At 45.1% G+C, this 26,214-nt stretch overlaps 1 protein-coding gene across 2 annotated transcripts in view; it reads right to left on the reverse strand.

Moving 5' to 3' along the window:
* The window catches only part of LOC142584844 (glutamate receptor ionotropic, kainate 2-like), a 240,089-nt gene that overhangs the window by 55,157 nt on the left and 158,718 nt on the right, over positions 1 to 26,214 (reverse strand). The window contains exons 3-7 of one of the 2 annotated variants that reach the window (XM_075695144.1): positions 23,404 to 23,622; positions 8,277 to 8,540; positions 7,064 to 7,251; positions 2,644 to 2,697; positions 1,790 to 1,969 (exon numbers count right to left, since the gene is read on the reverse strand). In XM_075695144.1, coding sequence (XP_075551259.1) covers positions 1,790 to 1,969; positions 2,644 to 2,697; positions 7,064 to 7,251; positions 8,277 to 8,540; positions 23,404 to 23,622 — 905 coding nt within the window. The remainder of the gene's footprint in view (positions 1 to 1,789; positions 1,970 to 2,643; positions 2,698 to 7,063; positions 7,252 to 8,276; positions 8,541 to 23,403; positions 23,623 to 26,214) is intronic. The other variant, XM_075695145.1, reaches the window with a different exon arrangement.

Raw genomic sequence — 26,214 nt, forward strand, 5'->3', positions numbered from 1 at the left:
TTGTGGAACTACTTCATCTTAGTTATTACAGTCAGTAAGACGACATAAAATGATCTAAAAATGTTCTTGCAGAATCTACTAATTGATGTGCATTCCTTTTTCTTTGTTTTTGTTTCAATCATTTTTGCTCACTGTGTATCATGATGCATCAGGGAGGTAGGGGGCGTCAGCCTGCTGCCGAAGATTGGCGGGAAGCACTTAAAGTGCCGGTGTTGGCACTTTCATCTTTGTTTCCTACCTACCTTATCTTTCACGCAATTTGCTCCTAGTTTTCTTTTTTTTACCATGTGAGTTCTCTTTTTACCTGAATAAATATGTGTGCGTTCTTCGCCTTACGTTCGTGTGCGTGTGCTTGACGTTTGACACTCACCTTTTGATACTCGCATAATTTAATTTTTCTGTTTATATTGATTACTTTCTTACTTTTTGTGTATTTGTGCTCAATTTACTGACTGAGATTTCTTTTACTCTTAAATCCACAATATGAGAACAATATGAACTCGTTTTATTTCACTGTCGTACAGACTGTCCTCTCCTCAACTAACTTTCACATGAGGCTCCCATACAGATAAGGATTATGCGACCTCTTTTTGTATCTTATATTTGACAAAACTTGTAGCTTATATTTGCCAATATTTGTAGCCACATTTCGAAGCACTGAATTCAAATTGAAATATAAAAAATCGAAAGTGAAACATAATATAAAAACTTGTTGCAATATTTACGTGAGTTTCGCAAAAGCCGTCTCACTAGTTAATCCCTGGTTTTAGATCAGTGTATAATTTACCATTGTGTCCACCAGTGATGCAATATTAACGCGACAGCGTTAAGGGTTCCGCGTCGCAGACCCTCCATGCAGTGCGAAGAAGTTAGTCAATTAATTGAATTCCTGAAGGTAATATACATCAGAAAAATCGTAAAGTGCGACTTACACACAACCTACACACATGATATTGTCGGAATATAACTTTAATATACGAGAAAACATAATTCTGTTAAGCGCAAACTCAAATACAGGCACCTTTTGCAGCGTTTCTACCATATATAGACTAGCCACGGCGCCCGAGAACCGGCGCGCCCGGTTCTTTGCGACACATCCAGACGGCCCTCTCCTCCGCTGCATCACCGCCCACGCAAGAGGTCGCGTTTTTGCCAGAAAGCTCGCCTTAGTGCATTGCGTTCGCCGCCAGAGTTTCCCGGTTAACATTACGATTACATAAGCTCCAGTTGCCGCGAATACTGGGAAGTAGTCAAGGATCTTTCGATGATATAGCGTTCCACTCTTAAAGGCGAAGCTTAAGAATCCTCCAACATTTTTTAGGTCAAGTTTACAGAACTATGGCATCGGGTTGTCACTGCTAAGTTAGATTTTTAAACTTCATAGTGAGGTTTCCAAAGTTTAATCTATTCAAGAATTTTTTTCTAAAACATTGGATGGCTAATAAAAATGCGCTTTTCAAAGCCACTAGGTTCAAACATCTTTTAATGTAATATATTTCGCGAAAATTGGTGTTGTGGTTGCCGAAAAATGTAACTTCTCGATTCGCGTGCATTTCAATTGGAGCTCCCGAGCTCAATATTTCTGTGTGAAATTACTGCTTCACTAACACTTCCTCCATAATTCTGGTACAGCCGCAGTGAATAACCACTTCTTGTGGATATATTTTTTCACACAGCCGCATCTGTTTTTAATGTCATAAACATGTAGTGGAACTTGCAAATTTCTAGTGCGGTAATGAACCCTGGGCAAATTGCAAAGACATGCTTTCGGCAGCAGTCAAAGACTCACCCGCATGGGGTTTCTGGAAGGCCTCTGCCCGAGGAATATGGGATAAACGCCTTTTTGAGCGTATGCCTGGCGGACGGCACCGATGTCTTGCTCCCATAGTTCCCTGTTCAGCAGTTCGAAGCCAGTGAGGTTTGCCCCCGAGTATTGGAAGGGCGTGAGGTCCAGAGTGTGCATATCCTGCTTTGAATAAAGATGTAATCAAAACTTCCACCCATTGTCAAACACAATGAAATATCTACGTAACCACGCCAGTCAGTTCAGCATTTAAAAGCACAAAACAGTTCAATAAACACAAAACGATGGTTTCCCAGTGCATATTTGGTTGCTTCGCTAGCACTTCCCTAGTATTGCCTTGCTCTCTGCGCTCCGTATGAAGCTATCTTGTGCTTGACATACTCCGTAAAAGCAAATCTAGAAGGCATATTCATGGCAGTAAACAAACAAATAAAAGCGCACTTCATAGCATGTGATGCGCTGTTCGAACTTTCAGGCTCGCAGTGCTCTTTAGTGACACAAAAAAAAAACGAGAAAAATTTCGTTGAAGTTTGCTGCCGACAGAAGCTTTAAGAAACACGAACTTCAGCTTGCACCTTCGGAGCTTATGCAATCCCATAACACCCCTGCCACCGTTCCACAAAGGTACGACGAAATGACAAATTCCAACACACACGCTCGTGGGCGCGAATATATATGTATATATATATATATATATATATATATATATATATATATATATATATATATATATATATATATATATATATATATATATATATATATATATGGAGACAGCGCCTGCAGATGGTTTAAATCCATATCATGCAAACACTTACGGAAACCGGCCCACGACTCACCAGTGTTGTCACAACGTAGCTGTGATACTCCGTTACGATTCCTATTTTCTGTGCCTGAAAATTGATGAAACCCACTTTAGGAAATAAAGGGAGGCTTCTTCTCCCGGCATAGAGATATAACAAAACTCAATAGCGCAGACTACAACATCACGCGGTAATAAGTAGCTCCAACTAAAACAAACATCGCCGACAGATAAAACCAACTTTCCCTAACGCGAGCACTTATGAGCGCGGGCCCCTCGAGACCCCTATACTATTTTCTACAAGCACTGACATGGACCCGCCGTTTACGCTGGGAGAACGTCACGCCGCCATTAACAGGGGTAGAAACGACTTTGCTCAGGGCCACGACGGTATCACCGAGAAGGTGTTACGAAACTGAATTAGCTTTTCTAGAAGTAAGAAAGAACCCATGAACCCAAGGAATCGTTGTGGATCACATGTACCTGTCAATAATCAATCCAATGCCAAAACAGCAAAAGGATTCTATGAAAATCCCCCGACGATTACGATAATCTCAATCCAATGCCAAAACCGTAAAAAAGATTCTATAAAAATCCCCCGACGATTACGATAATGTCGCTAGCAAAATTTGAGCGCAAAAGTTGAGCGCATTTATTTGGCTGGCGCGGATAATCCGACTAGTGCGGCACGTTGTAGCCGGAGAGAAGCGCTGCGAAACATGTAAGACTCAAGCACAACGATAAAGGCGAGCAGAGTCGGCGATCATCGAAAATATGATCTGCGGATCTGGGCTTTTATACATGACTCGTCGAAGTTTTAAGAGTAATTGCTGATGCCCGCGTGGCTTCCAGAAAGCACTGCACAATTCACGTCGCGCATAAAATCGCATTACAAGAAGATTTCGCGACGACAGCCAACGGATAGAACTATCGATAGCGTTCGAGAAACTTCTGATACATTCAGATGCGTCGTGCGTCGAGCGATAACTTTTAACATTTGTTAGCCGATGAAAAGCAGCGACCGAAGAAAGAGAAGTGAACAGATGACGCGCGGTACTCTGGTGCCATCACGTAGCAGTCTTCGCTGAACACGCCGTGCGCGGCACAAGACGGCACCACGCTTTTATCTTTTATCCTTCGCTGTTGTACTCGTTCGCTCGGCTACGCCGTCGCCAACGCCGATGCTCGCCGCAGGAATGTGGCAATAAATGTTGCGCTCTAAAATTTAGCGGGCTGCGTTGTTGGGCAAGTTGGTTCATTGTATTTGGAAAGATTGGATGCGCTTGGTAGACGATCGCCCGCCTTCTTCCTTGTGATCGTCTACCAAGCGCATCCAATATTTCTCAACAAAATGCTCTAAAGTGCGAACTCTGGGAATCGTTCCTTTGCTGACCGCATGCCAAAGCGACCCATACACAGAGACCCAAGTTAGGGCGAGTTTAACTCAAATGCGACACTTCCACAACGCATTCATGGCACAGCTAGCTAAAGCGTCTCTGTGAAAGACGTTAATTAAAAGGCGGCACGTATCCAGTGCATTTTCGGCACAGCCTGCTAAAGAGTCAAGTTGCTGTTCTTCAGGAAACCTGGTGACGTGCGTTCGATTTCGTCCAGCATTGGATAAACATAGATGAGCTGCGTTGTCATTACAGAGCGGCAAATGCCTACTGACACATGCTCAGTGTCCGATGTTTGCATGAAAGACGTTCAATTGAAAACCAGCACAGACAAAATGACTCATCGCTGTGTTCCAAGTTGGCATCAAAGAGTATCATTCAAGAGGGGCTAATACCCAGTCCTGCATCTACAGTAACCCATGTCGACGGGAATGAGTTTCGCTGATAAGCGACACATATGTACACCTTCCCACAAATCCAGTGACTCAAGTTGGTCCAACGACTGCTTTCGAGCCCTGTTTCTTCAGCACAGCTATTTCGATGCCCTGATCATTCGGCTATCAAGTACACAACGAAACGGTTTGTTTTGAAAGCGGCTAGATACACGCATACATAGATACACAAATGGATAGTCGCAGAAAAGTCATTAAGTACCCTAAGAATGAGAACGCCATGTAGTCGCCAATCTCCTACACATGCCTTTCACACCAGCCATACTTAAACTCACTGAGATGATTATGGACATCGAATACCTAACACCAGGCTTACACCTGTCCAAAGCAGGGTTCGGACCCAACATGGGAACCGACGGTAACCTCTGGTTGCTTCGGGTGGTCTCAAATTGCAAATCATTAACTGGCCTCCAGACAACATCCAAGCAACTCACAGTGTCAACCAAGATCATATTCTCCCCAAACTATCAATAATATATCCCAGCCAAATAACACACGACCATACTAGATGGCTGAATACGTGAGCATGCTGAAAATATTAAGGATGTGGCCATTGAACTTTAACCATCTCTTATTACACTCCAAGACTCTCTTCCTAAACTGGGACTTATTCTAGCACCGGAGAAAAGGAAACTTGTATGTGTCAGTGTCAGACGAAGCATCCTCTTGCCACATTAGGCAATAACACTGTGACAACATGAACTCGGGGCCCCACGCGGGCACGTTAAAATTCTTGGGTTTCTTAGCCAGAGTTACAACACAGGTCTGTTTCCAACCACCCAGGTGAAAAGTTATGAACCAAACACTTGCACACTATAAAACGCCTATCCAGCAATTTCGTAGCACATACCAGACAGCCTGCGTCACTTTCACCAGGTCTATTGAAATTGGTAAAATAACCTACGGAAGCAATGCCATATCGCTGTAAAAAACCACGAAAAAATACCGATACACACAAACTGCAAAAGCTTACAATCCTGCCGGCACTCGACGACATTGTCTAACAGGTTCACACATTATTGAATAATCGATCGAATTGCACTACTGAATCGCACGAAGAATTCCAAGACACCCTGATGAGTGACACCATACACGTCCGCATAGAACCTCTGGACAATGCAGACGAACACAACGGCGCTGCTTTTGCTAAGCTGTACCCCTCCAAGACATCTCCACCACTAGTAACTGGAGCTTCTACAACAAGACAGCGACACAACCCGACTGACGTATTTCACAAATGGCCAAACCCTTGCTGACCGGAAAAACCAGTTCAGCACCTCTGCTCCTAACATATATACCTTCTGCTACTCTGTATGCGAAGCCATCACACAACATCTCATTTTACACTGACCCACTTCCGATGCTCACCCACACAACAATATCTTTCTACATCGTCATATTGGAGCTCCACCAAGGGACATTCTCGAACACCCCGATCGCCCAGTCCCGTGAAACCATTTCGGTCTAGCTATAGCAGCCTGGTGAGCGTGATTTAGTGAGTGCCTCCCTCTCCATCCTATCTCCCTCCTCCCTCTCCAGTGAACTTATGGTCCCCCCTTTCGTGAATAAATGAACGCTTGCATTCATTCGTTAAGAAGAAATTCCGATATATACTAATGTGTGCGGTAGCGATGAACAGCCGTGTCAGATGACAATATAATCTTAGAGACTGAAACACAAGAAAATTCAACCCAAATGTACTCGCAGTTATGAATGCTAAAGTTTCTGATGCGTCTGCATACCTGCACATAGATCCATGTTTGCGAGTCTTGTTGGTTTGAGGAGTTCTGTAGCACGTCCTGTTCTCTTTCTTGCGCGTGTTGATCCAGCGATATGACCTCAATTACCTGCTGGTTTCACCTTATTCAGTACCATTGATGCTAAATAGTGCTATGAGATACTTTGCTCAAGCAATGAACACAAGTTAGGTGATGATGATAGTGATTACGGCATAATAACAGTGTACAACGTAAGAACTGTGTATGAATTTCTTTATTTATTTATTTGATACCATATTACGTATCGCCATTCCAGGGACGTTACATGAGTGGAAAACAGTACATGCATATGCATATAATACCTAAAAAAAGAACTCGACATAGCAGAAAATCTGTTTAAATTAAATCCATAGTGCGTATACACCTACGTCCCTCTCATGTCGACATCGGCATTGCGTTACGACAGCCACAAATTTTAAAGCGTATGTCCCGTGCACGCTTTTCATAAGCTGTCCGTGTTGTCCGGAATCTCCGAGCATAAGACCTATCAGAATCGCCTGATGAATAAATAAATCATATCACATGGCGGTACGTTGCCAACGAATAATCAATTGCGTGTTCACGTTTCTGCCGCATAAATAGGCAAATTTCATAATAAGAATTACATTGGAAATTTCGATCAACAGTATAAAGCCTCCTTCGGTGCCTCATTTCTATTCCCGCATTAATTAGTTACCGATGCTTCCTATGGAAAAGAAAACACATAGTCAATATTTTACTTGCGATCTGCCAAAGCACTAAATAGTCCACAAGGTTCTATCAAGAGAATACTGGGGCATTTATTTCTAAGTCACACGGTTGCGGTTTTTGCAAAGCGTGAATGGCCTTACCACTTTGAGCACACTGGAAAGCCTCTCCGCGGCAAGGTCCAGGAGAACGTTGCTGTCTCCAGACTTTGCAATTTCCCGCAACAAGGGCCTTGGGTCTTCCTTCTCTGTCAGCATCCGAAGCGACACCGGCACAGGCTGGCCACCAAAGTGTGATTGCATGTTGAGGAGCCCACGAAGTCGCACCAGCGCTAGAAAATGCACCGATTAGTCGGATACTTGCGTAGCCGAGTAGGTCGAAGCCGATCAGCTAACGCAGGTCTTAACGATGTCGCCTAAGCTCCGATTATCACGTTAGTCAGGTAAGACAATTCGACACTGCAAGATTCGAGAATCAAATGCTGTCAGGAAATGCATACATTGGACCTATATTTCAAATTACGCCTATATTTATCCCTTGTACCCTTTCTTCTTTCCTTGGTTAGAAATCCGGACATTCATTTGTTTCTGAGAGGAGAAATAGCATTTTCACCATGGGCACTCCTATCCCTGGCGTAAAATATACAGGAATAAAGTAACGCATTCCACTCGCAGCATGGTCAAGGTGGTTTGTAGGGATGGGCATTTTGCTATTGAAGAAATCACTACGTTAGAAATGTAAAGATCCAGGAAAAATGAAGAAAAGCTACATAGACATTTATTGATAAATTCTATGCAACTCTATATTTTATTTCACCTATGTTACATAGGGAGAAAGATCAAATCAATAATAATAATATTTCAGATTTTCAGAGCCAGTGGACATTCGCGAGAAAACTTAACAAGCCATCAAAATAAAAAATTTCAGAAACAACAGGCGGTCCATTTCGAAAGACATAGCGCTTGTGTCCCTGTAGTGTAACCGGCGCTACCGTAGTGCCAAATACATTACTCCAAATACGCGCATTTCGCTAATAATAAAACATACGACAAATAAATATTTAAGGCCGTACCAAGAAATAGCTTAGCCGAGATATGCGGTAGCTACGACTTCTGGTAGATTTTTAACACGTGGGGTCATTTCACTTCAAGGTCAAAGTACACTTGCACTTCCACATTCCTCCCTCATATCCGCACAGTAGCTGCTTCCAGAAACACCTGCGCACTCGTGTACAACCCGCGGAATCTGATACCCCCGGACCATAACGCTGGCAAAAGTTGAACACGGGATCGTGAATTAGTCAACAGCATCGTAGAAATAATAGAAGCTTTTTCTGTCTGTCTCTATTGAACTTACCCTCTGGTGTCTCGTAGATAATCGTGAAGCGTGCCCATTGCTGTGCTTCCACAAGATCCCTCAGCGCCTGGCTAAGCTCTACGGGCGAAGGCGACAGCGTAATGGACACCGAGTCAGGAGCGACTCGCAAGTGAGCATCGTCGTCACGGTGAGAGTAGAAGAGTGCCATCCTGTGCCTGAAGCAAGCAGTGCGTACCAGCGAAGCTGTCTCCGGCAGCCGTGGTCCCAGCACTGCCAGCAAGCCTTGCTCGAGAATTCTGCACACTGGCCACAGTAAGATATATATATATATATATATATATATACATATATATATATATATATATATATATATATATATATATATATATATATATATATATATATATATATATATACAGTGGGCATAGGGATTGTACACCTCTATTCGCCACATTTTAACTCATACATTGATTCATGAGATTTGATGTAGTAAATCAACAGGCAGTTTATGAAAGACGCTGCGTTGGATTACTGCCTAATAATTTTGACCGCCAGGAGTTGATTAGCAGAAGCGGAAACATATCAACGCGAGCTTCTTTCTAGATTTAGCGGTAATCTAAATGACGACAAAAGCGGCCTTGAATCAAACCCACGAGCTCGTGTACAGCAGCAGAAAGGCATGGCCACTGCGCTCCTGCGGAGGGTGCACGGCCGGCCTGCCGGCCAGCCAGCCAGCCAGCCAGCCAGCCAGCCAGCCTGCCGACCAAAGAAGCTGGAAAGCGTCGTCTATTTGTTGGAGCTCAAAGACAGCCATATATATGATAAGCAATTTAAGTGGAGAGAATCCTTAAATAATAGCCTTTTTACCTTGACTGTGGTGGCAGGCGCCCCTCTAGTACTGATGGCCCCATTTATTACTCACTTTTTAAACACTTGATCGACTTGCTGAGCAGTTAATCGCCCCCCCCCCCCCTCCCCTGTGGCGGATATCTGGTACGCCTTAAGAAGAAATGCCCATGTGGAATTCTGTCTGGCATACGGGAGTTTGGAAAGCCAGGAGACCGCAGATTCTGCACAAAATCGAACAAGACGGGTAACCACAGGAGTACCTCTTAAATTCATGCGCTTTGTTAGCCGGAAGCAAAATATTAGTTATATGCGGAAAATCTACAAAACTGCCTGTATTCAGTTTCCTTACGTTCTCTTTCAAAAAAATGTCTCTATGATTGCTTTGGTTGCCTTATTTTGCTTCGTCACAGCACATTTTAAAAAGAGGTGAAGAGAAAAGCCGTTAAGATGATCGCTTCAGGGATTCCTTCGCTCCTTCGACAACCATGACTACCGCTGAACGACACCCGAATATCACAGCACTGTTTTAGTGCGAGAGCACTACTAGCCTATCAACCTGGATATCGCCTCTCTGTGTGTGATACCTTTTCATAGGCGCGTTTCTTCACGCGCTTTTCGCGTGCATCGCATCTTTCCACACATACGCCCGCGTATGTGCGTTTCAAAAAAAAAATATAAATATAGAATCGGGATCGTCGTCGGAAATATCTAAAGGAGAGATTCGTCGCGCCGAGCGCAGCGAACAACAACGAGCTCGGCAACAGAGGCTGCGGGAATCGACCGACGAAGATGCTGTGGCCCAGCGATTAGGACTGCAGTTTCGATTATACTGTTAGTGCCTCCAATAGAGCAATTAAATCTGTAAATCAGTAGGTGTGGGTTTGCACGATTCAACCTTTATGCGTCATACGCTGTTATGACTGCAGTAGGCAACATGCTGTTTGTCACGCGCAAGAGTAGACTGCGAGAGCCACTATGAGAATATAGTCAGAGGACAGTTCCCACACGATGCTGGCCACTACAAGTTTTCCAGTAACGAGCTCTCCTTCACGGAAGAAGCGCCACAAAGGGAAGAAAGAATTGGCAATGCTGTAGTTGTGAGACGTCCTTGACAAATGCAACGTAAGCTAGGAAGGAACAAGCCACAGCCCGGTAAAATAGGGGGTGGCAATAGGAAAAGGGAGAAGAAAAGGAAGAGGAGAGCATGCGCTGCGGGGGGGCTCGGAAAACGGGATTCGCGGTTCGTGCTGCTGGCCTCGTCAGAGCGACCGTTTCGTTTACCTGCAGTGGTGTTTTAGCTGAGTATCGGGTGGTTTCAGGTGTCTCACTAAGCTTATTTTAGTTCCTGGTTGATTGGCATTCCTTGCGTCAGCCGTCTTGAGCTGATGTCGACCAGTTCTCCTGGCCAGGCGCGATCCGCGTGGTCAGCATCCTTGCCACCTAACGAACTGCCTCTAGATTTATTTTTTCGCAGTGGCGTCAGCACCGTTCCTGTGGCGCTTGTGCCTACCAATGGAAGTTCCATCAGGATCACGAATCCACAAGCTGTCCAGAAGGCACTTAAGACCACGTCCAAGCACTTCCAGACCATCACTGACGTGCGAGCGTTCGGACGGGGAGGTATGGTGTGCAGTTCACCCCACCAGACCTCTGTTGAAGACCTCTTGAAATGCACTACATTCGCTTCCACCAAGGTGAGTGCTTTTATTCGGCCTCACCTTGCTGGCACCAAGGGTCTTGTACGGGCGTAGACTCCAGATTAAGTCGTACTGAAACCCTGCACAAGCTCTCCGCAGCAGGCGTCATTGCTATCTGCCGTCGCAATCGACTGGTAAATAACGAGAGGGTCCCCACAGAATCCGTAATTGCAACGTTTGTGGGAACATTATGTCCATCTGAAATAAAGGTGTGGCCTCTTGTGTTCCGTGTAGAGCCACTCGCGTCACGTCCAATCCAGTGTCAGAATTGTTGGAGATTCGGACACAGCGCATGAGGATGTAAGTCTAGCTTGCGTTGCCACACCTGGGGGGATGGTCATTCTTCAAGTGAATGCTCTGCTCAATGTCAATAGTGCTGCCTCTGTGAGGGAGCACACCCAGCTGGCTATTCAAACTGCTCAGCTCGCACTCAAGAAATACAAATTCTCGAAATAATTGATCACCGTCGCTGCTCCCGAAGAAAGCAGTTGCAGTTATCAAAGACAGGGCCTTCGGATACTCTGTTGTCACAGCGCGCAACACTCCAAGCATGGATTTTACTCTCTCAGAAGCAATTGGCTCTCCTGCGGAAAAATCAATGGCTAAACCTATGTATAAACTTATATACAGTCTCTCTGATTGCTTAGCGCAAATCATGTCCAGTCAGATGATGCAAATAATGCGGACCACTAAGACACCAACGCAGTCCCCAGTATGTAACGCCACACCTTGAATGCCTAGCAACGAGGTAGAGACGCCTTCCGCATTTGCGGAGCATTCCACAGATACTACTCCGCTAGTCGAACCAGGCGAAGATGAGCCCTCTTATTCAGACACTGTTAGCGTCACAGATATGGAAGATGACGCTCGAGCTCCCAAACGTATGGGACCACCAAATTAATATATTATGAAACCAAAATCAAAAAAGAGTCAAGCGTCTCCTATGTTACAGAAAGTATTCTGAAGGTGACAGTTGCCGCTGCTGTGCGTTCAACACCATTGGACAGTTGAAAGTACTGCTGGAAAACTGTCGCTCTATATTTCCAGCTTTAACAAATTTATCTTGCCTATCTATTCAATTCAATCCAGATATGTTACTTCTTGAAGAAACTTGATTTTCACCAGAGAAAAATTTTCATTTAAACGGCTTTCAGTGCTTGCCATTAGATCGACACTCGCGAGGTGGATGATTACTAACACTTGTTTCCAGTAAAATTTGTCACAAGAGAAAAATTTCTTTTCAAATCATGGATTCCGATTGCGAAATTTTAGCCATAGATTTACGTCTCCCAGGGTAGCATCCATTTTCAATTATACATGCTTATTTCCCCACCGGTGTGCAAAGTACACGTCACCAAGATAGGGCTGTGGCTGCCTCCAGAAAAGAAATTTTCTTTGTAGGGGATTTTAATTCACATAACGTGTCGTGGGGGTTGTAACAGATATGTGTGGTAAGCGACTATGGGAGTGGCCTATTGATAGTCACCTTTCATGTCAGAGCACAGGACAAGTAACGTTTGCTAGAGGTCCCTTCCGTTCGGTGTTAAATTTAACATTTTGTAGCGCTGGCATCAAGGTTTTGTCGTGGCTAGCGGTTGACTCAGCAATCAACAGTGATCATCTTCCTGTGTCATTTGAAATAATTTGTCCAATAACATGTTTAGAATATCAGGCATGCACATTGGTGAACCGTACGAAATTTAAAACTTGCTTGTGCTCAGCCGTTCCGAAACTTGCCATTGCCAATGATGAGGAAATGGCTTCAACTATTTGCTCAATTCTAGAGGATTCCCAGAAGCAAGCTGAATTTGTCATCCCTTCGGCTAAAGGCACCACTTGTCGTTGGTGGAGTAATGGGTGTACGCGGGACTATACAAAAACAAAAGCCGCTTGGAAAATACTTCTGCATAATCAGTGCCTGACAAATCGTAAAAATCATCACTTTCACGCTGGTTGTTTAAGCGTACTGTTAATCGAGCCAAAGACTAAAACGATATTAGGCATTACGATTATCTATCAAATTAACAAAATAAGCGCGCTTTAGTTGCATTTCTTCGTGCTAGGAAGGTGCTACCAACACCCTTAGCATTAGACTCCGTTGTTTTGACCGCTCAAGAATTGAGCGCCTCCCTAGAAGAGATTTCCAAAGGCCTAGAAAATGGATTTGCGGCCCGGCTTCCGGCTATTCATTCGACATTAGATCCTTCGGATGGCTTTACTCCAATTTCCTTGTCTGAATTAAATGAGACTGCACTATGCTTCCCGAATTCAGCCGCTGGCCCTGACGGGGTCACAAATGCAATGTTAAAAATATTGCTACAGGAATCGCCAAACGTTCATTTAGACCTAGTGAATTATTCAAATAAATATGCTTGGATTCCGTAGCAATGGAAGCTCGCCAAAGTAATATTGATGCGTAAGAAACAACAAGGAAGGCATGTATTGGAGAACATTAAGCCCATTGCGCTTACATCAAACGTAGTAAAATTCATTGAGAGGCTTCTTCACCTTCGTATCACGAAAGTTATTAATGATAATTCCATTCTTATTCCCTGTCAGATTGGTTTCAGGGCCGGCTGCTCCATCTGGCATGCCCACGTCAACTTAGAAAGCCGAATACAACTCGCTCAACGTCATAAGCAATACGCTACCTTAGTGACGCTCGATATCGCTAAAGTATACGACACTGTGGAGCACGCTGTATTGTTCAATCGGTTAACATCCTGTGATGTTCCTGGGTACATAGTAGCGTGGATTCAGTCATTCTTAGGTGAAAGAGAATTCTATTGCTACGAAAGCGGCTTTTCTACTTCTAAGCACAAACAAACGAAAGGCGTACCGCAAGGCTCAGTCCTTTCTCCGGTGCTTTTTAATATTCTCATGAGCTTAACACCTTGTCATCAAGAAGTAACTACTTATGTTTATGCAGACGATATTGCGTTTTTCGCATCTGGAAACGCCATCCACATGCTATACCAACGACTGCAAACTTACCTTGGTGCTCTGGAGAGGTGGTTAGATTTTAATCAATTTATACTCAATGCCAGTAAATGTGCAGTTCTCGTTTTTCCGATACGTGACATAGTGAACATCTCATTGTCTTGCCACCTTCAAGACATACCAAAGGTGGAATCTGTTAAATACCTCTGAATTATTTATAACGCCTCTCTCAACTTGCGCCCACACATAGATCATGTGACTGGAAGAAGTACCCGTGCAATTGGCATATTGCGTAGGCTGACCAGTCGTCGAAGAGGATTGAGAAGAGACACACTCCGAATGATATATCGTATGTACGTTCGCCCTGTATTACAATTTGGTTGCATACTCTTCTCTGGAGCTCCAGCCTACATGTCGCATCCTCTAATCCTCTTAGAAAGAGAAGCATTCCGTCTGTGTTTAGATCTTCCTAAATTTGTTCCCAATTATATTTTTCATCTAGAAACCCGTGTTCCTCCTCTTTCGTGCAGGTTCCGGCCTTTGACAATGCAGACATTCCTAAGGATTTACGCATCACCGCTGCAACATCCCCAAACAATCTTTATTTCACAACCTGCGCTGTTTTTCGGTGTCAACTGGCCTTGACTACATACTCCGCAAATTATATTCGTGCAAAAATCACTTGACTCTTTGGGCGTGCGCATGTGCGATGTACTTCCTATTCCCGACAGAGCTGTTGCAACGGATATTAAATTCCATAGATTTTTTTCTAATAATTCAGAATTACTTCCACACCATATTCTAGACGGTATATTACAAGATCATCTGAAGAATCTTCAAACAAACATTGTAATTGCGACAGATGCTTCACAATGTGAAGAAAAGTCATGTGTAGGAATAGTTTCCCCGATTCTCGACTGGACATTTTCTCTTCGGCTGCCAGATTTCATACCGATCTTTTTAGCCGAATTCATGGCCGTGGTCCTGGCATTACGCAAATTAGGACCATCAATTACATCAGCCGTGATAGTCAATCATTCATTATCATTGGGCTCATCCCTTACTGTTTCTCGGGATTCTCGCGCGATGAGGACGTTTCAATCATTGGTACCTGGTACTTGAGAAGCGTGCGTTTGATTTGGGTGCCTGGTCATAAAGGACTAAATATAAATGAAATCGCAGACTCTCTGGCCAAGGCATCGTTAAGTGGCCCGATTCCCCTTACTGCCCTTTGACTGCTCATATTACTGCTGCTAGATTTCGCAGGAGTGTCATTAAGCAGGCAGTATCAGGCTCCGCAATTACCAACTCTGTAGATTACCGACATCTCTTATACCTTTGGCACAGAAATTTTTGCCGAACACGGAAAATTAAAGTGTTCATCACGAGGCTACGCTGCCGTATACCTGCGTTGAGCTATCTTTACAGGTCTGTTCTTGTCCCCTCACCATTACGCTCATTCTGGGGCGAAGCGGAGACAATAGACCATTTCTTGTTGTGTTGCAAGTGTTTTTCTATTATAACAAAACGACTACTCAAAATCTCGCTTCGCACTATTGGTCTAAATTTATCAGTGCCTGTGATCCTATCATCTGGAGCCTCCATTATTGGGTTCAGTCACAGAAATGTTTGCTCGGCAATCCAAAATAACCTTATTGAAACCAATCGATTTCCATGTTAGACTGATCGTTCTCCCTCCCCACCATAGCTTTCTTTTATTTCTTATCTATTAATTTATTATTATTATTATTATTATTATTATTATTATTATTATTATTATTATTATTATTATTATTATTATTATTATTATCATTTTCTCTTTTTATACCCGGTTTTCTTCTGATTATTTCTTTTTTCTCCAAATATAAAACGTTTACTTTTAAGGTCCATGCAATGCTCAAATTGTTAACTCTCTTGCTATTATTCTTACTTTTACGCTCCTAATTTCACCACCCGATTCATGGCCAATCCCCTACTGTGGGTATGTGCCACGGCCAGTCAGGACAACAACAGCAACAACAACAACGGGCGACAAGGAGGCGGTGCCGGTTCTCGGAGCAGAGGAACAATAAGTGTGCCTAGGCGGAACCAGGAGGCAGCCCTGCTATTCCCAGGGACCGGACTGTTCCGGGGATGTCCGCGGACGACGGTCCATGGTCGACCTGAGCCTGATGGATGGAGCCGACTCGACGGTCAGACGAGAGGACCCGGGCCTGCCCTCCAACCGGGGTCCCACTGACCTTTCCTGAGTGCTGCTCCTGCGCCCCGGCCCGACCGACGCTTTCCGAACACCGCGGCTACGACTCGCGCGCCAACCTTTCCAAGCGCTGATTCAGCACACTGCCCTGCTGATGTCTGCCGAAGAACGCAGCTCGGACCTGTTCATCGACCGTGCTGGTCGCGACTACCAAGCGTCGAGTTGAGGCCAGCGTCGACAAGGGACCCTGCGGTTCATCCACGGCCGCATCCTCGGTAACGGCACTGTTGTCTGGGCCTACACAATTTTTCTCGGTGAACCCGCATTGTACAATCATTGTGACTCTGACTTTTCGCGTCGTTAAAGGGAAGCTGAAGAATCTGTCGAATTCAATAAGACGCTCATATACGGATGCGGAAACATTATAAACCGTGCAGGTTAAATTTGGGGGGGGGGGGTTTCACTTAGGAGCGACGTAATCGTCGGTTAAAATTGCGCTGTTGCGCCGCCCCCCGTCGAGCGCCGCGCGCTGCTGCTGACGCTGACGATGCGAGCGGAGACCGGAAACCGTGGCGTAGGGACGTCAGCACTGGTGTTCCGTTCTTTGGCAGTCTCCGTGACCGTGCCTGACCGTGCTTGTTTCTCCGTGCGTGCCGTCATAATCTGCTTCGCTCGACCCTGCATTCCTTTGGTTGTGTGTATGTGGAATGGTAGTTGACGTGCGCAGCATCAATTGAAGTGTTGGGTCGATCATGCCGGCGTTCTGGGCAGCCTACGGTTGCACTAAGACGAGCGGCCGCGACGATGTTCCGATGTTCCATTACTTCCCGCAAGACAAGAAGCTTTCAGCTAAGTGGGAGGATGCTGGGAATCGAAAGAATTGCATGCGCTCAAGAACAACAGTGCTGTGCTCTAACCACTTTCGTGATGACGATTACTACCAGAGTTTATCGATAATGCGTGAATGAGTGAGAGTACAACTAGCTGCTAGCAGGCTTTCTAAACGCAGAGCGTGAAGTTCGGGGCAAAGCACACATGAAGACGGGGCGGGTGCGGGCGGACGGATGGTAACTGGTCTTGAAAGACCTTATGACTACACGAACTCGTCCAAACCTGGACTTTGATTTACTGCTAGCTGAACGGAAGGTGAACGTTTATCTCCCACACTTGGCGCAGGTTTGGTCGCAAACCGCCGTTAATTTTCTGTGCGCACGTGCGTTGTGAAACAGCCTACATGCAGGTACCATAACCCAGTGCAAGTGTAAAATTTGCATGTGTTTGTAAGCCAGCGCACGCCAGGACGCTGCGCTCCCCTTCTCTAGCGCCCAGAAAGGAACCGGCCGTCTGACGTAGCCGACGGAATTCGCCGCCTTTATGGCTCCGGTTAGGAGTAGCGTGCGGATGGCGCACTGATGAAGGTCGTTACGCGTGCTGCAAGAGCCAGAAAACTTTTCCCTCATGTAAACCGACTGTGTAGATTGCCGACCGCTTTGGGGCAGCGCACAAATGCCGACGATCGCATCCCCGCTGGCGTTCCACGAGGAGGCATGTAGAAACATAACAGTACAGTTGTTTGCCCGGAAAAGAACTCACTGGATCGCTAAATGCAGCTTTGCAAAAAACTTACTCACCAAAGAACATTTCTAACACGAGGAGATGCTAACAGTTCCCTTTCGGTCCCGTCGAAACCACTGCTTGCTACCAGCATCTTTTGCTTCTTCGAGAGGCCGGCTCCTCGCAATCGGCTCGTACATGTAGGGAGCAACGCAGAACTCCTCAGAGAAACGCAAGCTCTCGAAATTTACCATTACCGTCTCAGCAAAACAAAAGCGCCAAACTACCTTGCACTGTACTTCATGTGTAGCGGCAGTGGTCGGTCCGGACGAACGCCATTGTTGACGTCACAAGGCGCCCGACCAATCACAGGCGCAAACGAGACGGGCGAGCTGCCCCGAGTCTGCTGCTGCACTTTTCGTCGAAATAAAATCTGTTTGCGCGTTCTTTCGTTCAATTTCGAACCGATATTCGAATTCGGAGGGTTGAAAACCATCATGTACAGCTCTTCACTCGTTTTTTTTTTTTGGAATACCCTTCAGCTTTCCTTTAATGAGCGAAATATTGAAGCGTGCAGAGCAACTCTATGGCTTTGATCGCGCCCTGCTGGTTGATTCTTGCCATCTGTAACGCTGTTTATTTTTCGAGTGTCTTTGCATGTCTTGTAAATACAGCTTCATCGATATTATGGGAATAGTGTGAAAACATTGCATTTCATGTACAAATGGCTCTGTATATTATTCGCACCGAGGCGGCCCTTGGGTGCACGATATTTTTCCGAGAACCTGACATTACACCGGCGGAGGCCGAGACGACGCGAAGGGCTCATGGACGTTTCCTGGAAGAAAGCCACCCAACTGGTGCCTGCCCTATAATGAGAAGCAGCGGAGAAGACCAGTTGGGAGTGAAATATCTCCTCTCCCATTTCCACGACCACACCCTCTCTCCGCCTTTACGCCCACAGGAATTGGGTGGGGTTGTCGGTCCGATATTCTGTCCGTGAGAGTGTTTGTGCTTCTTGATGGGCTGTCATCCGGGTGGTTTCTGACCTGTAATTGGCTACTGCGACTAAGGAGTGTTGACCAAAATGTTATAATGACGGGGCAGAAAGAAAAGAAGCTGTTCTGGGCCATGGAAATGAGGCTCATCAAGACGCTCGTTGCTTAACACTTGACCATGATTTCTTTTATATATTCAACAATATAAATAAGTCTTACACAAGTGCCAGTAAGCCTTTTGATTTTCGTTTTTCCAACTTCCGAGTTTCTGATTTCTTCAACCCGAAGTATCCGCCACGCTACCATATGAAGCGGGGTTCGAGACATAACCTAGCGCCGTAAAAATACCGATATAGAATCAATCGACCATTTCCTTCTCTATCACCGAAAATATAATTGCGAAAGATAGACCTACTTAGAGAAGCCCCTATTGGATATGGGCCTTCCTTTCATTAATATTTTATTTTTTGGTGGAAGTAACCTTGGTCGAGCACGAAAGAAAGTGTATCAGATTGTGCGTGAGCACGTCATTGTTATAGAGAGATTCTCATGTTAAACGCATTTTCCTGATTATTTACATCTGGTCACATTATTTTCGTAATCTCACAAATTGGTCAACATCGACATGACGGCTTTTGAAGAAACAAATTATGCACATCCCATGTACTGTGGGAATCGATGTAAGCGAAGCTTTCTGTGCTGGTGGCTTTGATTGACGATAATTTGCCGTGATGTTGATGGGGAAAGCTCACTTTCTCAAAGTTTAGTCTAACACGAGTGCGGTGAGTTGTTGTTAATCGTCACCTTGCGTGCACCACTTTTGTTTATTTAGTAGCGCATAGAGAACGCAGGAAGAGGCGTTCGCTTGAGGCGTTTTTGTGCGCCATATTTCTTAACCTCTGAGAGGCTTGGGCATTGTGATTGCCTCACATGGCACCTCGCATCGTGGCGCAAGTATTGAACTTTTATTGGATTATAGGGATGTAAGTACCAAATCTACAATCGAACTATGAGGCACTCTGTAGTGGCGGACTCCGGATTTATTTGGACACCCGGGTGTATCTGGGTTGCTAGCATCGCATGGTTCTCAATATCCGCTCCCAAGCAGCAGGCAGTGACAGCTCACTAGAATCTGCTCGTTGCCGCTAGACATAAACAATCCTTTCTCTTTTTTTCGCTCCTTCTACTCGACGTACTCATCTCTGTGCCCCGTGTGTTCCTGGACTGAGCGTGACCACCAGCCACAACTTGTACAAGAAGCCACGGTCTACTCATGGACCGATGCGACGAAAATTGATTAGTGTAACGTTAACAGCATGGTGGTAGCTAAGCGAAATGAAGGTGGCACTGCCGATCTGGAAGAAAATGCACATGCAGGCTTAGAGAAATCTGGGAATATCTGAAGGCTTCCAGGTCGCGCAATGCAAAGAGGAAACGGCCGGTGCCATATTAGTGCAAGGGACCACTTATGTACAATAAATTTTCACAAAGTACATACTGATTTCTCCAACAACAGGAACTGCTGAAAAAGAACTCCTAAAGTTATGCCGCGGCACACTGCAATGAAAGTTAACTTCTAGAAAACAATATAAATTATGCTTTTATATAGTGCCGTTCGGCTCAATCGGTTACCTAATTAATCAAGAAAACTAGTCATAGCCTATCAAGAGGTTGTAATTCGCAGAAATTAACTTTTCCTCATCCGGCCCGCTTGATATGCCAATTTATTCGTTTTCTATGGTTGTCAGCCTGCTCCTCGCTTTCCCTTTCCTGTTAATTGCATATATATGTTCAAAATAAATGATAACAATAATAATTTTCTACGTGCTTTGCTCACCCATCAAATAATGTTAGATAAATGCATCGTTGCTCAGTTTTTCGATTTATATCGGGCGCCCAGTGCTGTTTCTTTTCACGAAAATTATCATATCGCGCTTTCTCCTAGGGTAATCAGGAGCTTTCCACACTTCGATAAGTAGGACGCCTCACCTTCTATTCTTCTGGAAATCGCTGCTAAACGCAGTAAATAAACTGTCGATATAGTGGGGAGCTCGAGACGAGAAAATATTGAGTCGTCATCCCGGCCCTGCGAAAGCAGATGTCCAGCGAAGCTGCTGAAAATCACCATTACAACTGCTGAGGGGGGAACGCAATGCTTTATTGCGTTAGAGTGATGGCAGTAAAGGGAGTAATGGTAATTTTGATACCACGCCACCGTCCGTAGCGGAGCTGCAACAAGGCGGAAATCAGTTGCTAGGGTGGCTTTTTTAAACGCAAAAGAAAAGGGACGTCACTCCCCACGTCACAAGCTGCCCTCGCCACGGCAGCTTGCACAGCACTAATCTTACCGCGAAACTGATGCGGGGAGCGCTACGTAGTTCGCATTGCTATCGGGAGAGCCTTATAAAAAAATATGTGTTTCGGATGTTTTTGAGACGTGTGCTTATTTGTATGTTGTATGCGGGATTCCAAAGAATCTATGCACTGTTCGCTTCACTTTGCTGAGTGCTTGAAGCCTCTGCTTTACAGGAATATACGAGCCACTTCCCCTGGCTCTTCAATGCAGCCAGGATCGGCCCACATTTTTCCTAACGGACGCGGACACGAAAAATACCGACCGACTAGAGACTCAGAGCTTCGCTGTAATGACTGCAACGCCCATTATCACGCATGGCGCCCCGCTCCCGATTGCTCCGCAAGCTGGTAGGAAGACGGTGTCGGCGCAGAGCGTCATCCCCGACCGAGGAAGGAATTTGTGCTTGTTAAAAGATTTAACGTTGGCTAGTGAATGCTCGTTACGCTATGTATACCTTGCATTTCGCTAATTATCACGAATACTTTCGCCCTTCTTACGCATTTTTTGCTGTTCCACTGTCTGATATGTTGCATGCTTCTTTCATTTTTCAGTCCTACGCCATTAGGGTACAGCCGGATTATCATCTGAATGCACGCTAAAGAGTGCGCATTCATCAGAGGGCACGCGTACCGAAGTGAGGCAGCGGCGGTGGCGAAATGAAAGTATGTCCACGACATCTGATCAGAAAAGTCAAACGTCTATTTTCTCTGTGTAATCTATGCGCGAGTTGTAGCGAAAGTAAGTTGCACTAATAAGAGTATCACAACTCAGCCCGCCCTATTATCTCTTTTTTGTTCTTTTTTTTACTTGATGCCAATAACGCGACATGCTTTACAGCATATGTGCTTCTCGTTTCTGGATAAAATACTATAACACTAGAACGACAGAAAGCTGAGCTAGTTAGTAAGGATTCATTATGCACAGAAGGTGAGGCGTTCATGTTGTCCACTTCTCTTGTGTCCTGTCTGCACACCTAACCTTTTTTTTGCACTATAACACTACCTATTCAGTTTTTGAACCCAGCGAAATTTGCAGCCAGAATGATGGCGTAAATACTTCAAAAGTATCTCAACAAACGTCCAAATATTATTAGAGTACAATGTAGACATTCAAATCTTAGTAACGTGAAAGTAAACGTAAAAACACCTACAGACGCACACACGCGCAGACACACACAAGCATAGACACGCACGCACGCACATATACACAAAAACACACACAAAGCCACACAGCGTTGTTCAAAAAGGAAGTTTTGAATTTATGTGGAAAAGGTTTTTCTGTCAACTTCATTGAACTTAGAACCACTGCTTTTCTGATGCCTTTTTGTTTACCATCTAAGCCCGATATACGCTTAGGAATAATCCAGTGGCATCGAACTAATGGCCGACTGAAAGCTCTGCAGACTCATTAGGCAAACGAACTCAGCGCAAGTGCACCAGAGCGAGGAAGCTACATGAAAGGCAGCGCTCGCATTCATTTCGAAGTAACGCGGAGTTCGGAAATGACGAAGTGCTATAGAGTTGATCCGCGGACACGCACAAGCTGCATTCCTTCCGAAGAGGCTGTATACAATTCATTGGTGGCTTCGCGATATAGTTTTGGTTGAACACCAGTTATGCCTTCCACAAAACGGGCTTCGCATTGCAAGCTCCCGCACAAATATTTTTTTTCCCCTAAAGCTTACTGCAGCGTCGAATTGGTCCCGTACAGACGCCTAATGTTTTTGCCCATAAACGCTTTGGGAACTTAAGTAAGATTAAAAAAGCGGTACCTTAAATGCATCTACGAGGTCAACCTAGTCCAGAATATAGCTGGAACTTCAAGAAACTGTCGTCAAAGGCGGCGCTTGGACTGAGCATTTCTCTACATGCGTCTCATGCATTGCTTGCTGTGCCGCCCACAAGGAAACTTCTCGACACCACGTCTATCTTTCGCGTAGCGAAACATACTCTCATAAGAAACAAATAGGAGTTGATATGAATGGGTATTTATTGGACGAGTACATCGAGTGACTTTCAAAAATATGTATGGCGCCTAGAAGTAGGCGTACTACATAACGTCAAAGCGGAGCTCACATGTGAAGGACACGCTATTCTAAGTGGCTCCTACTCTTAACAGGGCGCACATGTACGTTTGCAAAAATAAAGGGAAAAGTTCAACGTTTATTTTATAACAAACAACATTAATTTCAGTCAAAACAATACCAATATGTAAGCTGGATGCCTAGGCGCGCTGGGTGCGTCTAGGCACCTGACTGACTGACATGACTTCTGTCCTTGTTTTGCGAACACGCCTATGCGCTCTCAACGGGTGCACTGACACAAACAGGCTCCGCTCACTCCGAAGTTGTGCCATTCAGTGACCACTTCACTCACGACTCACTGGTCCGCGCATTACAAGTACACGATTGTGTGGTTTGACAGCGATGTCCAGACTCCATGCTGGAAACATTATTAGAATAAAGTTCGTAATTTAGGTGGTTGGCGCCCTCATTGTTTTAGTGCCAGACTGTGCCGAGGTTTGTCTGCACGAAGCAACGTATTTTGGAGCTATTGAAACATCATTCAGTACTCACACTTCTTGGCTGACCGTAGGATGTCGTCGGCGTTCAGCGTCACGGTAGCCAGGCTTAGGCGAGGAACGCTGTCCGAAGCGGCGGTACCTCGTGGATACCCACTTGCGACATTCTCAGACGCAACATGTGGTTTGTCACTGACGTTCAGCTGTGCTCTTTCCAGGGACTGCGAGAGCAATTTGTGCTCCTCGGGGGAGCTGTCCTGGTCGTAAACCACGCCTGCGCATTTAAGCAGAAAGAACGGCAAAGTAAATGGGAGCAACTTGATCTCCGTTGTTTCCAGCAGGAAGCTGACAGCCACACATAGCGAGTGTTCTGTAGTGAGTGACTTTTAGTGAGTGTTACTCGAAAAGAAGTCTAGTTCACAAGCATGTGTGGGCTCATTTGCGTGATCAAAAAAGCGAGTCTTTTGATTTTTTTGATGGCAGGAAATATTTTAGAAGACAGTAAAGATAACAAAGATAACTCATTCTATTAAACATTGCTGCTCACTGATCGACTCGTGCATGGACAGTAAGTGATCGATGAACATAGTTATAAAGAACGGCCTATTAAACAATTAGGCGTTTGTTAAGGTTGAATTTCAAATGCTAAAAACACGAAAAAAACTGGTATACTTCCACCGTTTCCTAAGCGTGAAGTGTAGGGAAAATTACAATTCTTTGCCATGAAGAAATCCTTCAGTAGCGTGCCTGTTACAATACTTTCCTTTTCAGGTACTGGTATCAATATCAGCGTAGTTCCGCATCAATTTTTAGCAATTGCGCGACTTCAAAAATGATTGCAGCCATGGCAATGTCTGACTTTTCAAGAGAAAGGAGGAGCAGCCAATCACAGATGTCAGCTTAGCATGAAACGTGTTGTTGGTGTTTTTTTTAATACTATTCTTACTAACTAAACCACGTTCGAGCAAAATAATGGATTTATCACCTGTTGTTTTCCGTTTGTTTATTTTTTTTACTGCCAGAAAGTTTTTCGAAACTAGCATGGGACAGAGCTGTTACGCTTTTTAGAGTGCATTTATAAAGTTGGCGAAAAACCTGCATGAGATTTTGCAATGTCCAAGTTGCCCGATATCAAGATACACTAATTAGGAACCGAAGCCTAGCCGTATTGAAAAGCTACTTTCTTAGTGTAAGTGCAAGCACGACCTTACCATTCGGGGTATCCGGCCGTCAAGGGTGTTGAGAAGTACATTGGCGTCCCATTTGTTTATGATTTGTGAGAAGCATGCGTCAAGCAGATTGAGGTTATCTTCACTAGAGCGTTAATAAATTTTGATTGCAGTTTGAAGAAATATGAATCAAAAGTGATGCTACTAGTCGAATTTCAGCTGGACAGACAAACCTAATAACTACACGGCTTGAATTTTGCGGTTCGAACTTCAGTCCAGGTTCGGCTAATGAAATCAGTAATTAGTAAAGAGCCAAAAGAAATAATCTAAGAGACTCAATTTTTGCGCATTTCATGACGTTTACGATCGAACAAACAAGAAGCGAATGAACATTGACGATAAAAATAGAAAGCATTAAGAAAGCGTCAACGTTGAGGAAGAAAGGTCGACATACATCGTTGTTCAAATGACCTGATGTATAGATGCCTTATATAAGTCTCTATCCTGTCATTCTTGTTGTTGTATTCACCTAATTTATATCTGAATCGTATTTCATGCGCAGTTACGATGATACCATCGGGTTTCCTTGGCCGAGCTGCAACTTGTTTCCTTGGCCGAGCTGCAACTGAACAAGAGCTGCAACGAATCTTGTTCTTAGCTTCAGAAGTATCGGCAGCCACACATCTGTCATCGGCGATTCTCTTCGGCTAGGGCGCAAAATCCATGTTCGACGTCCTGCAGCTCCAAGCAACCACGACACAAATCACGAGTCTGGGCGAATCAGACCTCGCGAGCTTTGGCAGTCTTTGTAGCGGGACTGATGCCAGATTACCGCGTATCGACGCTCTCAGTGGCCCATCCAACGCGCGCAGCCTCGATGCGCTTGCGCTTCCTCTCTTCAGCGTGGCCACAGGGTGCCGTTACGAATCCCTCGGGGACTATTTCTAATATGACGTCTTCGGTGTGCCAATTAGCAGCTGGCGACGCCAGAATCGCCGGCGATTTGCTCGCTGTGTAGTTCGACGCGTTAAACGTGGCCTGCAGAAGCCCGGCGAAAAGTTGTTGTCGCACCGCATGCGCATACAGAAATGCGTGGCTACCGATCGCTTTTTTGTTGGTTTTGCGAAAGCACGAACTCGGCACACTCTCATCGGCGCACGCGAACGCCCGAACTATTGGCCGGCATGCTGCCTGCCAGCATGCAAAGCATGCTGCTCCTTTTGATTGACGGCAATTAGCGGGGATGTTGGGCGGCGAATCTGTCATTTCTTCACCGTTTATTCCAACACGAGAGTGGTGAGCTAACGTTGCACGTTACCTTGGGTGCACCACTGCTGTTTGTCTTCGATGTCTACAGAACACAGAGGGGGACGTCTTTGCTTGAGGCGTTGTTGTTCATCATTGTTCATAATCTCTGGGAGGGCACAGCTTTATCGTTGCCTAACATGGCACATCGCATCGTGGCAACGGCGGTCGGTCTACACCACGTTTCATTGCGTAGCGAAGACGCTCCTGTTCAGCACGACGCTTCTTTCGGGCACAGGTCCCCTCGACGCCGAGCGCACGCTTTGGAGCCATTTTGCTGGCGTGTCTACGTCCTCCTTTTTCATACGTGACCAGCACGCTGTTGAGACGCCAACTCCAAGCGCCTACTTCAAGCTATGGACGATTGTAATGTTTACACTATAACGGCCCCG

This window comes from Dermacentor variabilis, chromosome 6, assembly GCF_050947875.1.
Source record: "Dermacentor variabilis isolate Ectoservices chromosome 6, ASM5094787v1, whole genome shotgun sequence".
Classification (NCBI taxonomy): domain Eukaryota; kingdom Metazoa; phylum Arthropoda; class Arachnida; order Ixodida; family Ixodidae; genus Dermacentor; species Dermacentor variabilis.